At 56.5% G+C, this 13,870-nt stretch overlaps 1 protein-coding gene across 1 annotated transcript; it reads right to left on the bottom strand.

Annotated features, from left to right (window-relative positions):
- Nucleotides 1-8,524: 8,524 nt before the first annotated feature.
- On the bottom strand, nucleotides 8,525-12,272 carry LOC142597031 (homeobox protein CDX-2-like). The gene is given in 4 exon segments (XM_075727468.1): nucleotides 8,525-8,692; nucleotides 9,367-9,512; nucleotides 11,778-11,802; nucleotides 11,805-12,272. Coding segments are annotated over 4 exon segments (807 nt in total).
- Nucleotides 12,273-13,870: the final 1,598 nt, after the last annotated feature.

The raw sequence follows: 13,870 nt of genomic DNA, 5'->3' as shown, positions 1-13,870 counted from the left end.
TCTTTCATACAGGGAGTGTGATGTTCACAAAGGAAAAATATACTGAGCAAGACTAAACATCAGAAACTGTTTCTTTAAACATTTAAAGCCAGATAAAACCACACTGCTGATTCCTCCAGCATGAATCATCAATTTGTGCTGATGTGCTCCTAACAGTTCACACCAGCCCTTGCTTTTCCTGGGCTGGGAAGAAGGGACCCGTGGCTGAGGCAGGCTGGGTGACCAGGGAAGGGGAGTGGCATGGTGGCACACCATGAGGGACCTGGCTGGAAAGGAGCAGCGGCTGCTGGGGTGTCACTCTTTCCTGTCTTTTTTTTTTGGGGGGGGAGGGCTCTGTGAGCTGCCGCGGTGCATTTACTTATGCCCCTCTCAGCAGGGTCTCCCCTTTGCTCTGGACCTCAGAGCAGATCACAGACTGGTCTTGGCTTCCCACTGACCACAGGGACCTCAGGGGGCACAGGCAGCTGCCAGGTTGGAGTGTGTGGCACTGCTGCCTGCACTGGCTGGGTCTGGGCTCCCTCTTGGTGGGGAGGCAGCAGGTACTGCTGAGGAAAGGGGAGCCAGGCATCCCCCTGCCCCCAGGGGCACTCGGCACTGCAGCCCCAGCTCTTCCCCTTCCTGCAGTGGAAGTGGCCTCGCTCCTTAAATCTGAGACAGGAAAATTCTTTCTTGCCTTTTCTTTCTCATTCTACACTTGAATTTTGCTGTCTCATGCATAAGGGGTCAGACCAGCATACTCATGTGATGGCAGCTCCCAGCCCGTAGCATCACTTTCCTAGGCTGAGAGGGGAAGGAGGTGGGTTTTCAGGTGCCCATGGTAGGATCCCTGAGGAAGGATGTGCACAGGAGGAGGCTGAACACTCCCAGCCCCTGGACCATCATGGACTTTGCTGGGACTGCTGAGCCCTTGCTGTGTCAGCCCCAGCTACCCACAGCTGCTTTTGTTGGCTGTGTTTTCTCACCCCAGTTCAGGAGCGTGCACCACAAGCAAAGAGATAACGTAGGGCATGCTTTAGCGGCAGGAGCCGTCGGCAGAGGCCAAGCCTCCAAGCATGGAAAACACCCTTGGAGCCACAATAGGATCTTGGTGAGGGAGTGACTAAGAATGAAAGAGAGGTCCAAACTCTGCTCCAGCTTTGGAAGAGCAGGGTATCGTTACCGGGAACAGAAAAAGGATCATGTTTCCAGATTGGAATCCTGGAGGAAGAAATACACTTCTGATAAGAGAAGGTCGCCTTTTCTTCTGAGTCACTACATTCCTGGGAGTTGTTGCGCAAGATGTTTTTAGAGATCCCGTTTCAGCTCACCGTGGTTACACCGTCCAGCTCTGGGGCCCTCAGCACAAGAAGAACATGGACCTGTTGGAGCAGGTCCAGAAGAGGGCCACCAAAATGATCCGAGGGCTGGAGCACCTCTCCTACGAGGCCAGGCTGAGAGAGTTGGGGTTGTTCAGCCTGGAGAAGAGAAGGCTGTGGGGAGACCTTATTGCGACCTTCCAGTACTTAAAGGGGGCCTACAGGAAGGATGGGGAAAATCTTTTTAGCAAGGTCTGTTGTGACAGAACAAGGAATAATGGATTTAAACTAAAGAAGAATAGATTTAGACTAGACATAAGAAAGAAGTTTTTTACAATGAGGGTGGTGAAGCACTGGAACAGGTTACCCAGGGAGGCAGTGGAGGCCCCATCCCTGGAAACATCCAAGGTGAGGTTGGATGGGGCTCTGAGCACCCTGATCCAGTTAAAGCTGTCCCTGCTCATGGCACGGCGGTTGGGCTACATGACCTTTAAAGGTCCCTTCCAACCCAAAGCATTCTGTGATTCTATGATTCTATGATCTATATGTGCATATAAGCATCTTGATGGGGATCAAAGAAGATCTAAAAAATGATCATTATTGCCACAGAAAAAATATGCTGCACTTACTACACATGAAAAATGAGTGGGTTTATTTTTTCTATTGTTACAGTTTACGATTCATAAAGTGGCACATTTTTCTTTTGAACAGGAATAATTTTTTTTTTTTGTATTGCTGATAGGAGGTGATTCTCACCGAGCGCTAATGTAAATTCCCTGTCATGTTCCTAAATTTTACAAATAACAAAAAAAAAAAAAAAAAGCCCTAGATTAGGTGAGGACTGGAATTTCCCTAAAATGTAATTGAAAGCTTGAGTTATCTTTAACGAAACCTCAATAGCTCTTTATATCACTTCTGCCAATCTGTGAGAGGGATTGACTCATTTTCAAACTGTGGGAAAAGGAGGAAAAATCTTGGATGCTAGTGTCTTTTGACTCCTGGTTGCTTTAGGAGTTTAAATTCCTTTGGAGGCTCAGAAGGCCTCTGGTGTCCATGTCTTGCCCATCTTTCCCTCGAGGTGTCTAAATGCAGAACTGTGATCTTGGAAATCCTGAGATCCACCTGATCATGGAGGCCCCTGAATCACGCCCCTAGTTTCCAAGGTTTCAGTTTCGCAGCAGAATGTTCTCCAAGGCCTTGCTTACAAGCAAGCCCTTGTCAGAAGCCCTAACTGGCCTTTCTGCTGTCACTCAGGGAGACAAGGGAGCAAGTCTTATAGCCCTGAGAGATTTTTCTGTTTGCATGGTCAGACCATGGCATGGAAAAATTAGATCACAAGCAATCTCGGTTTCCAGGGCTGAAAGTTTGTCTTGTTTGCCTGCTGAGGAAGGGACATTCTGCAGCGAGGAACATCCCTTTCCAAAGAATGCCGCAGATAAGGCAGCTTTTCTCTTACAAAGGTCTTTGGCTCTATGCAAGTTATCTGAAGGACAGGCTGTGACTCTGTGGAAGGCAACAAGGCATGTCAGCAGAACAGGATCTGACTCAAAAGCAAAACTACATGAGCTTGCAACAGCTGCCAAAAAATACCTGGCTGACTAAGGGAAGAAGAATGCTGAGAGCAGGAAAGGTCCATGTGATCTGTTTGGCTTGTTCTCTTCTTTTGGAATAGCGCTATAAGGGCGGCTTTCTTTCCAACCCTGCCTGTTACAGCTGGAGCTGGAGCACTGGGAGGCAGATAATGAGTCCAGATGTTATATTTGGCATCTGTCTAGCTGTCTTCAGTCCAGCTCAAGTGCTAGGGATCAGCAGGTTGGAAATGAGCAGTTAGAAGTTTAAACTAAAAGAGGGTAGATTCAGTCTAGATGTAAGGAATAAATTTTTTATGATGAGGGTGGTGAAACACTGCAGCAGGTTGCCCAGAGAGGTGGTAGATGCCCCATCCCTGGAAACATTCAAGGTCAGGTGGGACGGGGCTCTGAGCAACCCGATCGGGTTGAAGATGTCCCTGCTTATTGCAGGGGGGGTGGCCTAGATGACCTTTAAACGTCCCTTCCAACCCAACCCATTCTATGATTCTGTGAAGCACACAAAGCCTTTAAGAAAGTTAATGATGCACTTTTATTAATTTGAGGAATTTAATCAAAACCTCTACTTTGACCAGTAGGTTAGATATTACATTAGATAAATTATCTGTTATAGATAGATAGATTATGATATTATGTTAGGTTAGATATTATGTTGGGTTAGATATTATTATAATTAGAGGAAATCAGGAAAAAAAGGAAAATTATTCCTGTTACCTGCCATCTTGTCAATGGTTAATTGGACTGGGACCTGCTGGATGCCACAGATCTGTATCTAGATATCCACGTGAACATGAAATGAGAATCTTCCATGAGTTTTCATCCTCTCTTTTCCCATACTTCCCATACTTTGAAAGCATCTGCAAGGGGATCCAGTGGGTGTCATCCCAAAACAGACAATTCTTCAGTTTAGAAATACAGGGCTAGAAAGGGATTCCCTGGCCTCTGACTCCAGTCTCCTGGCAACAAACTATTTGTTTTAGGGAATAGCTCAAATTTTTCCTGTCCCTTTGCAAGTGAGGGTCTGTCCCCATCTTTCAAGGAAGGTAAGTTTGACTTCTGAAAGAGCCAAAAACTGAGAATGGCACTGGGGGCATTGCAGAAGCTGAGACATTAATTAGAAGAAACTGCTTGTGTTCGCCTGAGTCACAGGACAGCAGAACATGCAAGTGAGAAGGAAGCAGCTTCTATTCATCAGTGAGGAGAGAGGGAATGTCCTACCACCACCGAGGAGCTCAGCTGGAGCAAAGCCTGGAGAGCTGCTAAAGTCTCCAGAGGAGTCTGGCCCCATCTGTCCCCAGAGGTTCCTGAAACTTCTCTGCCATGGCTTTCACGCAGTAACAAAAGCTGTTTTGCTAGGGAGCTTCCTACCATGCACCTCCCTGGCACTTGTTCTCTGCTGCATCAGGCCACCCGTCCCACGCCTTCTCGTGCCAAGGTGGCCTTGTTTTCTTGCCGAACTAGCTGTGCAGCTGGACGTGCCTTCGGCAGACTCGTGTCCTGCTGACTTTCCTCTCAATTTACAAGCTGTTTGTTCCTGGAAGGCCTCCAGCGCCACTACTTTGGCATCAACTCAACTTTTGCTTTCATCTGTAACTGCTCTAAACTGCAGCACATAGCTGCATTACCCGGGTGGGACCCAGGGGAAGTATTTGGTCATGAATTTTGGCTATGAAGCATTGCATCCAGCAGCACTATGTCAACAGAAGTGTAAACTCCATGATTTCCTCTTCCACTCCAGCCACTGATGGAGAGACAAAGAGAAACCTATGGCCTTGCACAGCCCTTTGGAGCCAGGATTCAAGTCGCCCATAGCAAATCCCCCTCAGTTTCTGAAGGATGGGCTCTGCCCTCTGTTATATCACTGGGATGTGTGCTTCTAGCCACTGCTTCACCCACAAGTGGGAACAGCCTGCCTCACCGAAGCCACTTGTGTGGGCAAAAAGCTGGGGGGTGGGGGAGTGTCTCTGAAGTTGTTGCTCACTGCTGATTTCAGGTATTGGTTTTTTACTTTATATAAAGCTTACTGTCTTCATACTGCAAACCGAGAGTGCTCACCTATCAGGCTGAGGATATATAATGTGCCCCCAGAAGATGCTCAAGGTCAGAGAAAGCAGACATTTGCTTTAGATGCCATCCAAGTCCTTGAATGACCCTACTGTTCTCCCCATAGTGGGCTATAGCACATATGGTCATTTCCTGCCCAAAACTCAAAGAGATTTCTTGAGAAACTCTTATATTTGGCTAAGAGCTAAGCCAAGAGAAGTGATCCTAAGTGCTTTCTTGTTGTACGGTGATAGGAGCAGGAAAATATGTCAAGAGAGGGAGAGGAGGGGTCTGCCGTCCTGCAGTCTTGGGGCCAAATATTCTGATTTCATGGATTTTACCCAGCCTGGGCAGAGGGTCTCTGAGGACACCCACTCCAGCCCCTGCCAGGCAAGGTGCAGGGGCTCTGACCCACTGTGCCCCGCCAGTCTACCTTGGCTTGCTGCTGCAGGACAGTGGGGAGCTCTGTGAGGGGTGAAAACACCCATGGGTTGGATGGGGGGTCACCACAACCAGCTCACCTCTCCCAAATGGTGCTTCTGGCTCAATGTCATGATCCAGCCACTGAATTGATCCAGGTGCCTGTAAATATCCTCCCCAAATGAACAAGATATCCAGTTTGTGCCTTTTTACACTCTTTTATGGTGCATGAGGAATATAAAGGAAGCCGGAAGGTTGGTGGCTTATTTGTTTGAGGATGGGAGGGAAGAAACATTTGAAATTGGGTGTGGGTATAGTTTGCTTGCTTGGTTCCTTTTTACACTGAGAAATTTGAGTTCTGTAGTGCCATGGTCAAGAATTTGAGGAGAGCTCAGAAAATGAATGTTTGCTAGCAAAGAGGGAAAGAGATCTGGAATGAGGATGTTTAAAATGTGTTGTGCTTGTTCATATGTCTCTAATGAACTTTTTGGAGACATGAAACTTTTGTGGAAATCAAGCAGTTCACCTCAGCGGGGTCAACTCTTTTTCTCAAAAGTCCTACAGGCAAGAAAGAGAAATTTTGATACTTTCAGCATTAAAACCAACCAGGACCAACAGGAACTGTCCCAAATGTTGCTGTGCCTGAGCTTCTGCCAGGAGTGGCTGTGTGCCACCACTGCAGTGAGGAGCCCTGGGCTCTGCCAGTCCTGTGCCACCACAGCCATAAGGGTATAGAGAAATGCCAGGAAAACTACGCCAAGCAGCACCTCTTACACACCTAGATTCTTTGTGATTAATTTACTTATTGACAGCTTTTCATAAGTCCGTGGTCATCTTTTTTCACACTGCTATTAATTATTCCTGGAAGCAAATAAAAGGGCCCACTGATATCTCTCCCTCCCTCTTGCTGCAGCCAGCTTTTCCTTAGGGAGAAAAAACTTGTGCTCGTTTGCAGTGGGACAATGCCGACTTTTGAACCTCTAACCACTAAACAAACAAACCTTGTGCTCTGCTCCACAATCCAAACAGGGTTTATTGACAGGCGTATCGCAGCAACCCGTAGCAACTCGGGCAGCAGCCGGGCCCAGGATCAATGCCGCGGGGGTGGCCCCGGGCGCCAGAGGGCACCCTCAAAGGGACGGCATCACCTGGGGCTGCCCACATCCCGGCTGCCGGCATGGCCACTGTCCCCCAAGAGCTGTCATGCTCTCTTGGGGAGAGCGCCGAGGAAGGAGTGGGTCATGCAAAGCCCTTTTAACTCAGCTGTCCCTGGTGAAACTGCTCTCCTCTGGTTTAAAGCTGGTGCTGCAGACCCAAGCCCCTCAGTCTGGGTGCTGCTCAGCTTTAGGTGTTCCCAGGGACGCAGCTCCTCCAGAAACACCCAAGGACCCTTTAGAGGCAAAGAAGGATGGATCTGTTTCCTGCCTCCCTCTGGTCCAGAGCGAACCATGGACATTGGACCCAGCAGGATGTGGTGTGCGTCAAGCCCACGTGCAATGAGCGTAACCGCCTGGGTGCTGCACCCATGTCTCCTGGCCAGACCCACTTCAGAGACTAAGCACAAGGCAGAAAATCAGGCAGGTTCCCTGCACTGGAGGTGCTGCCTCCCACCATGGTCTTCCCCAAGCGCAGGAGCCCTGGACCAGGTTTGCACGGCCACACGTCCGCTGTCAGCCTGCCAGCCAGCACCCAGCCCCTGGCTCAGCAAGCCACGGAGCTACATGTGGCCAAAATGCAGCACAGAGGCTTTGGGGCTGGTGCTCACCGTTTCCCCAAGCTCTCCCAGGCAGAGAGAGCTACCTTGTCCATGGGGCCAGGCCCTGGCAAACCAGTCCTCCCCATGGAGTCCTGCAGATCCTGCTGGCATTTGGCTTTGACTTCCAGCAAAAAGATGAAAACGGGGTCAGCAAGGAGAAAAACAAAGTGTCCCAAAGAAGGCAAACGGAATATCTTAAATAAATTTCCTGAGAAAAATGGAAAAACATGGGGCCAAACACTGGAGTAGTCAGCCGTCCGCATGACATGTTTGGGGTTGGATAGTGCTCCCATCCCTGCTGGGGCCCAGGCCCACACGAGCTGGTCCCACACCCAGCCCCAGGCACCGGCTGCAGCGAGGCTGCCCCAGCCCAGCTGCACGGCCTCACTTCTCGGTGGGGTTTTGACCGGCCGTAAGTAAGAAGTACACACGGCAAACAGCTAGCGCGGTTTGGCCAAATCAGCTGGACTTTTCTTCTTTTCATCTCCAGGCTGGTGAGTCATTTGACATCTCTGTCCTGGTCCCCACCATTTAACCAGTATGTGGAAATGGGCCACAGCCTGTGCAAGGTGGGCTCTGGTACAGCACAGGGCTCTTCCAAGGACTTCTGCTCCTGGTGGGGCTGCGATGAAGCTTACATAAAGTTGATAAAACCAAGAAGAGTTTGGAAAACTAACTGGAAGAAAACTCCAAACAAGCCAAAAATTGTAGGGAGGTGAGAAGCAGCTCATAATTTAACCAACAGGACATTGCACATGCAAGCAAGTCTCCTCACTCCAGCATGACGGGACACCTTTTTCAGCAGAGACTTCATTCTTCCAATTTCTCTGCACTGCGGCTAATAAATCTGGCTGGATGACTATCAGCACCAGATTTATGGGCTCTTTTACAAGTGTCTAACATTAAGCAATTCACTTCTGAACATTTAAACAGTGCCTTATCTTGTCTGCTCTGGCCCTTAGGGCAGGATGAACATTTTGCATATTTAGGGTTACAAGAAAAAAATAAAGTAAGATGTAATAAAATAAAAAATGTGCTTTAATTTTTTTTTTTTCCCCTCTGTTAAAGTTCAGCGTTAGCCCAACAACATTTCTAAGGTCTTTTGGACCAATCCCTGAGATTCACCGGGGGTGGACTGGCAGGCAGTGCCCCCCCTTTTATCTAACAAACTCCAGGGTAAAAAAACCCCACCCAAACATAATAATAATAATAATAATAAAGCGATGGCCACGCTTCCCCCAGACGACGAGACACTTACACTGTACATCTGTACACACGGCCGGCCCCCCGGGGCGGTGTAGTGCATAGGCGGGGGGGGGCCGCTCCCGCCGTGCCCCCCCAGCCCGGCCCGGCCCGGCCCGGCCCGGCCCGGCCCCGCCGCGCCCTCCAGCAGTCCCTGCGCCGCGGTCCCCCGGCCGCTGTCACTGGGGGACGGCGGGGCCCAGCCCGGTGGCGGCCGCCCCCGCCGCCGGACCCTGCAGCGGGGCACCGGGGCTGAGCGGCTCCGCGCCGCCGGGCTGCGCCTGCTGCAGCTTCTTCTTGTTGATCTTCCTCTCCTTCGCCCGCCTGTTCTGGAACCAGATTTTCACCTGCCGGGGTGGGGGAGGACAGGGGAGTGAGGGGGATGGTTCCCTGGGGACGTCCCCCCTCCCGGGGGGCCCCCACTGAGAGCGCATCCCGGCCCCGCGCATTCCAGCACCGCGCATCCCGGCCCTGCGCATCCGGCCCTGCGCATCCCGGCCCCGGGCATCCCGGCCCCGGGCATCGCTGCCCCGGGCATCCCGGCCCCGGGCATCCCGGCCCCGGGCATCGCTGCCCCGGGCATCCCTGCCCCGGGCCTCCCGGCCCCGCGCATCCCTTGCCCTGTGCATCCCGGCCCCGTGCATCCCGGCCCCGTGCATCCCCGCCCTGTGCATCCCGGCCCCGCGCATCCCGGCCCCGCGCATCCCGGCCCCGCGCATCCCGGCCCCGGGCATCCCTGCCCCGCGCATCCCTGCCCCGCGCATCCCGGCCCCGGGCATCCCGGCCCCGGGCATCCCGGCCCCGGGCATCCCTGCCCCGCGCATCCCGGCCCCGGTCATCCCGGCCCCGCGCATCCCGGCCCCGGTCATCCCGGCCCCGCGCATCCCGGCCCCGCGCATCCCAGCCCCGCGCATCCCAGCCCCGCGCATCCCGGCCCCGCGCATCCCGGCTCCGCGCATCCCGGCTCCGCGCATCCCGGCCAGACGTGGCGGGCGCGGGCAGTGTCGCTCGTGGGACAGACCTGCCTCTCCGACAGCCCCAGGTTGGAGGCCAGCTCCGCTTTCCTCCTGATGGTGATGTAGCGGCTGTAGTGAAACTCCTTCTCCAGCTCCAGGCGCTGGTGGTCGGTGTACACGACGCGGTACTTGTCTTTCGTCCTGGTTTTAACTGCGGAGAACAAAGCCGGGGGTGGGAAAGCCGAAACCAAAGGGCCTGGGTGGAGCAGGTCCCGGCGGGTGCAGGGCGAGCAGGATCCGGCCTCCCCGCCTTCCCGCTCGCCTCTCCCTGCCCGCGGCTGTACTGAGCACAGCGAACAGTGGGGAGAGGAGCAGTTCCACAGCTCCTTGGGGACACGGGGCAGGGACCCCGGGCGTGCCGGCCGTCAGGGCAAGCCGAGCGCCGGCTCTCGACCCCGGCCCCCCCCCCCCGCCCCCCCCGCCCCGCCGCACGCCCCTGCATTGCGCTGGGGACACCTTTATTGTGCGCTTGCTGTTGGCTTTCGGTTTTGTTTTGCCTTCCCTACCGAGAGCAAACTTTTTACAAGGAGCAGGGAAAAGGGAAAAGAAAGAAAAGCCTCGTTCAGGGCACGGCGGCTTCGTTTCTAAACGAGAAACACCCATCTGAGCGCGGAGAACCGGGAGCGGCCGTCGGGGGTCCCTCGGGGCCCGGCCGGGCTCCGGCCCGGCTCCCCCCGCTTCTCTCCTGGCTGTTGGCGACTAAAGAGACTGCTCGGTGACCCTGGTAGCGCGACGTACGACTTAAGCGCTCAAAAAAAAAAAAAAAAAAATAAAATCCCAAACCAAAAAACCCAAACCCGAAAAACCAAACCCAACGAAATCCGAAGGCGAAAGCCAGCGAGCGGCCGGCGAGCGTGCATCGCCGCAGCCGCTGACCTCCTTTCTCCCGAGGGTTTCTTGTTTAACTGGTTGTGTCCCCGGCCCTCCCGTTCCCCAGGGAGCCGAGGCGGGGAGCCTCTGCCCCCAAGGTGCTTAATGGCTAGCAGGCTGACTTTGTTCAGGTAAACTCTCTGCAAACCACAACAAAAGCACCCTGTAAAGATACAAGCCTGATCAGAGAAAACTCCCCAGAGCCAGTGAATAGGGAACACAATCCCAAACAATGCAGGACAAGGAGATCTTATCAAAGAAAAACCCTTCTCAAAGCCTTAATGACAGCCACATTCTGTTTGAATTACCACTACTGAACAAATGGCGGCAGGCGCTTTCATCCCCCCAGCCCTGCACATTAACATAAACACTGGCTCCAAAGGCAGAATTTGAATGGAGACAAGGGACCGGCCACCGCCGCACAAGCCCAAACTGTGGGAACACCACGGGCTGCTGTGGGAAGCGCGACGGGTCTGGGAGAGCTCCGCCGCCATCGCCACCCGGGGCGTAGCCGGTGCCAGCGGCGGCCACCGGGGCTTCCCCCGGGGAGCGGCGGCCGCGGGCGTGGCCGGGACCCCCACCCTACGCCGCCCGGGGAGCCCCCGCCGGCCCCGCCGTCCGTCGCGCAAGGCAGGGGATGAGAGGGGAACGCCACAAGTCCTTATTTACTGCGAAAGTCGCCACCCTTCTTTTTTTCGGCCACTATAAATATAGAAAAAAAAAAAAAAAAACCCAAAAACAAACCTCAAAAATAAAAGAATAAAGGAAAAAGGGGAGCCAACAGTCGTGCAAGGCGTGTATCAAAGCGGGGACCCACGCTTCTCCCCTGGCAGATGCGGGGGGGGGGAATAAAAAAGAGGGTCCGGGGGGTATTAACATCACAAGGGAGCGCGGCGCCGGCCGCCGCCTGCCCCGTGCTGCCCGCCGCAGCCGCGGCCGGCCTCCCGCCGCCGGGGAGCGGGGGGGCACGCCCTCGCACCTCCCGGCCCGGCCGGGGGCGCAGCCCGCAGGGGTCGGCGGGCAGCCGCAGCCGCCGCTCGGGAGGCCCGGTCTGACGGAGAGCTTAATAAAGGGTAGGCGCCCAGTGACTCAGAAACGAATGCGGAGCGACGCCGGCCGATGATTTATATGACTATAATTGCTTATAAAAATCTTCTAAGTGGCTATAAGCGGAGGAAGCGGAGCAGCGGGAGGAAGAGCGAGCGTTTCCGCGGCATCCCGGGCCATTCCGCCCCGCTCCGCCGGAGCGCAGCCCGGGGCACCCTCCGGGGCCGGCGGCGGCTGCTCGGCGGCGGGGAGCGGCTCCTGCCGCCGCCCGCCCGGCGCCGCGGCGGGCCCGGACTCAGCAGCGCGGCCGCGCTGTCGGCTGAGCCCGGCAGCCCCCCGTTCTAGCGGGGCCCGGCCCTCTGGAGGGTCTGTTTAGGGGCGCTTTCCCCCCTCGCCGCCGCCTCGCCCGGCGCACGGTGACCCGGCGGGGGGGGGGGGGGGGGAGCGGTCGGCGGGGCAGCCCCCTGCCCGCCCGCCTCCCACCCCCGGCCGCGCTTACCCTGGCTGCTGAGCGGGGGCTGCGCCGCGGCTTCCTCATCCACTCGCAGAGGCCGCGGCGCTGCCCGCCGGGGGAGAGCGGCTCGGGGGCGGCGGCGGCGGCGGCGTTGAGGGGCTGCATGACCCCGGCGGAGCAGTGGGGCGCGGGGCCGGCGTGGTGGTGGGCGTGCGGGTGGTGGTGGTGGTGGTGGTAGTCGGCGGGGCTGTAGGCCATGGCGGCGGCGGGGGAGCCGCCGTTGAGGCCGTGGACGGCGCCGGCGGCCGGCGGTGCCCCTTGGCCGTAGGCGCCCCAGTCGTCGCGGAGCGGGGCGGCGTAGGGCGCGGGCCAGGCCGGGCCGGGGGACTGGGCGCTGTCCAGGTTCACATGGTAGCCGCCGTAGTCCGCGTACTGCGGGGCGCCCACGAAGTTCTGCGCCGCCAGGTTGAGCCCCCCCGAGTGTCGCACCGGGCCGGGGTACATGGGCCCGTCCTTCTCCAGGAGGTAGCTCACGTACATGCTGGCGGGGCCCCGGCGGCGGCTCTCGGCATGCTGCTCGGGGCTGTGGCAGCGGCCCGCCTGCCGCCTGGGGACGGGCCGCCCGGGGCGGGGAGGGGGCAGGCGGAGGGGGCCGCGGCCCCGCGCTGCGCTCCGCGCTCCCGGCTCCCGGTCCGAATCCAATGGCCGGCAGCACTTACATGATTAACGATTGTTTACAAGGCTCTATTAGTAATGGCCCAGACACACCAAAGGCAGGTGACGTGGAGAGGCGCTGGGTATATAGCTACTACCCCTAAAAGACGATTTGCATTTAAAAAGATAAGGAGAGGGCAGCGACCTGATCACAGCTAAATATTCAAGCCTTTATTGTTTAAGAGCTTCCTCCTTCCATTGCAACCTGGTGCACTTTAACCTCCAATCACAGGTTCAAAGGATGAAATCAAGAGACTTGCAAAAGACAGAGAGGGAGATCTAAGGGCGAGGGTGGGAATATGGGAGCCGTGTATCGCGGCCGATCTGGAGGCAGCACTTTAACCAGCTCTTCTCCGTGCCGGGGCTGGAGGGGGGGGGGGGGGGGGGGGGGGGAAGGGGCGGAGGAGGAGGGAGTTTTGATTAAAAATCCACAAAGCCATTTTGTCGTGGTTGTTTTAAGCAGCAAAGCCCACCGCGACGGCCTACCGCTTTTTCTAACGCGCTTCCCACCCGCTCCCGCTCCCACTCGGTCACGGGCGATGAAGGAGAGGTAAGAGGAGAAATTTTCCCCACCCCCCCTTCCGAGGGCGCTGCCTCCTTCCCCCCGCGTGTGCCTGCAGAGCTTCGAGGTCAGGCGCTGCCCGCCCTCCCCGCCCCAGCCTGGGCCTCGCTGCCGGGAAGGGACGAGGGCAAGGGGTGCCTTCGCCTAAAACACCCGCTGCCCTCGCACCCGCCGCTGGCGCGAGGCCGGAGCACCTCTCCTCCCGCAGGGGCCTGGGGACCGAGCCAGGGGATGCCCCCCCCCCCCCCCCCCCCGAGGGGGGAACCACCCGCCTCCTCCCGGAGCCTGCCACCTCGGGGGCCGATGCCCTCGCTGGAGCACGGCCGAGCCCACGGGGAAGCCGGCGGCTTGCCCCTCCACGCACACTCGCTTTTTCCCACCCCGACGCCTTGGAAACCCGCTGGAAATGCTGGCCCTGGAAGGGCGGCTCCCGGGCAAGAGGCAGCCGGCTCCCCCGGCCCAGCCAGCCCCCTTTGAAGAGGCGACCCCCTCTCAGCTTCCCCCCGCCGCTTTTATGCTTTAACTTTTCACCCTGAGCGGGGACAATGCGAGACAACCTTTGCATATTCGCATCTTTTCCCATGACATAGCGAAGAAACCTTTCACCCGCCGAGAAAAAAATGGATGGGGACGGGAACGTCCCCCCGTTTTCCCAGCACGTTTCGCCGGAGCAGCGCAGCCCCGGCTCTCCCGGGCGCTTGGGGCGGGTGCGGCTGGGTCCTGCCGGGGGTCCCCCACGGGCCACGCGTGTCCCGGGTCTTCCGTGAGAAGATCCGCGTGGCCGTGCCCCAGGGGTATTTTGCCTTCCCCGTGGGCGGCTGTTCCGCAGACCGAGGAGCGTCCCTCCCTAGGTGGCTGAGAC

Source organism: Pelecanus crispus, unplaced genomic scaffold (genome assembly GCF_030463565.1).
Source record: "Pelecanus crispus isolate bPelCri1 unplaced genomic scaffold, bPelCri1.pri SCAFFOLD_381, whole genome shotgun sequence".
NCBI lineage: Eukaryota > Metazoa > Chordata > Aves > Pelecaniformes > Pelecanidae > Pelecanus > Pelecanus crispus.
This window is presented reverse-complemented; position numbering and strand designations above follow the sequence as displayed.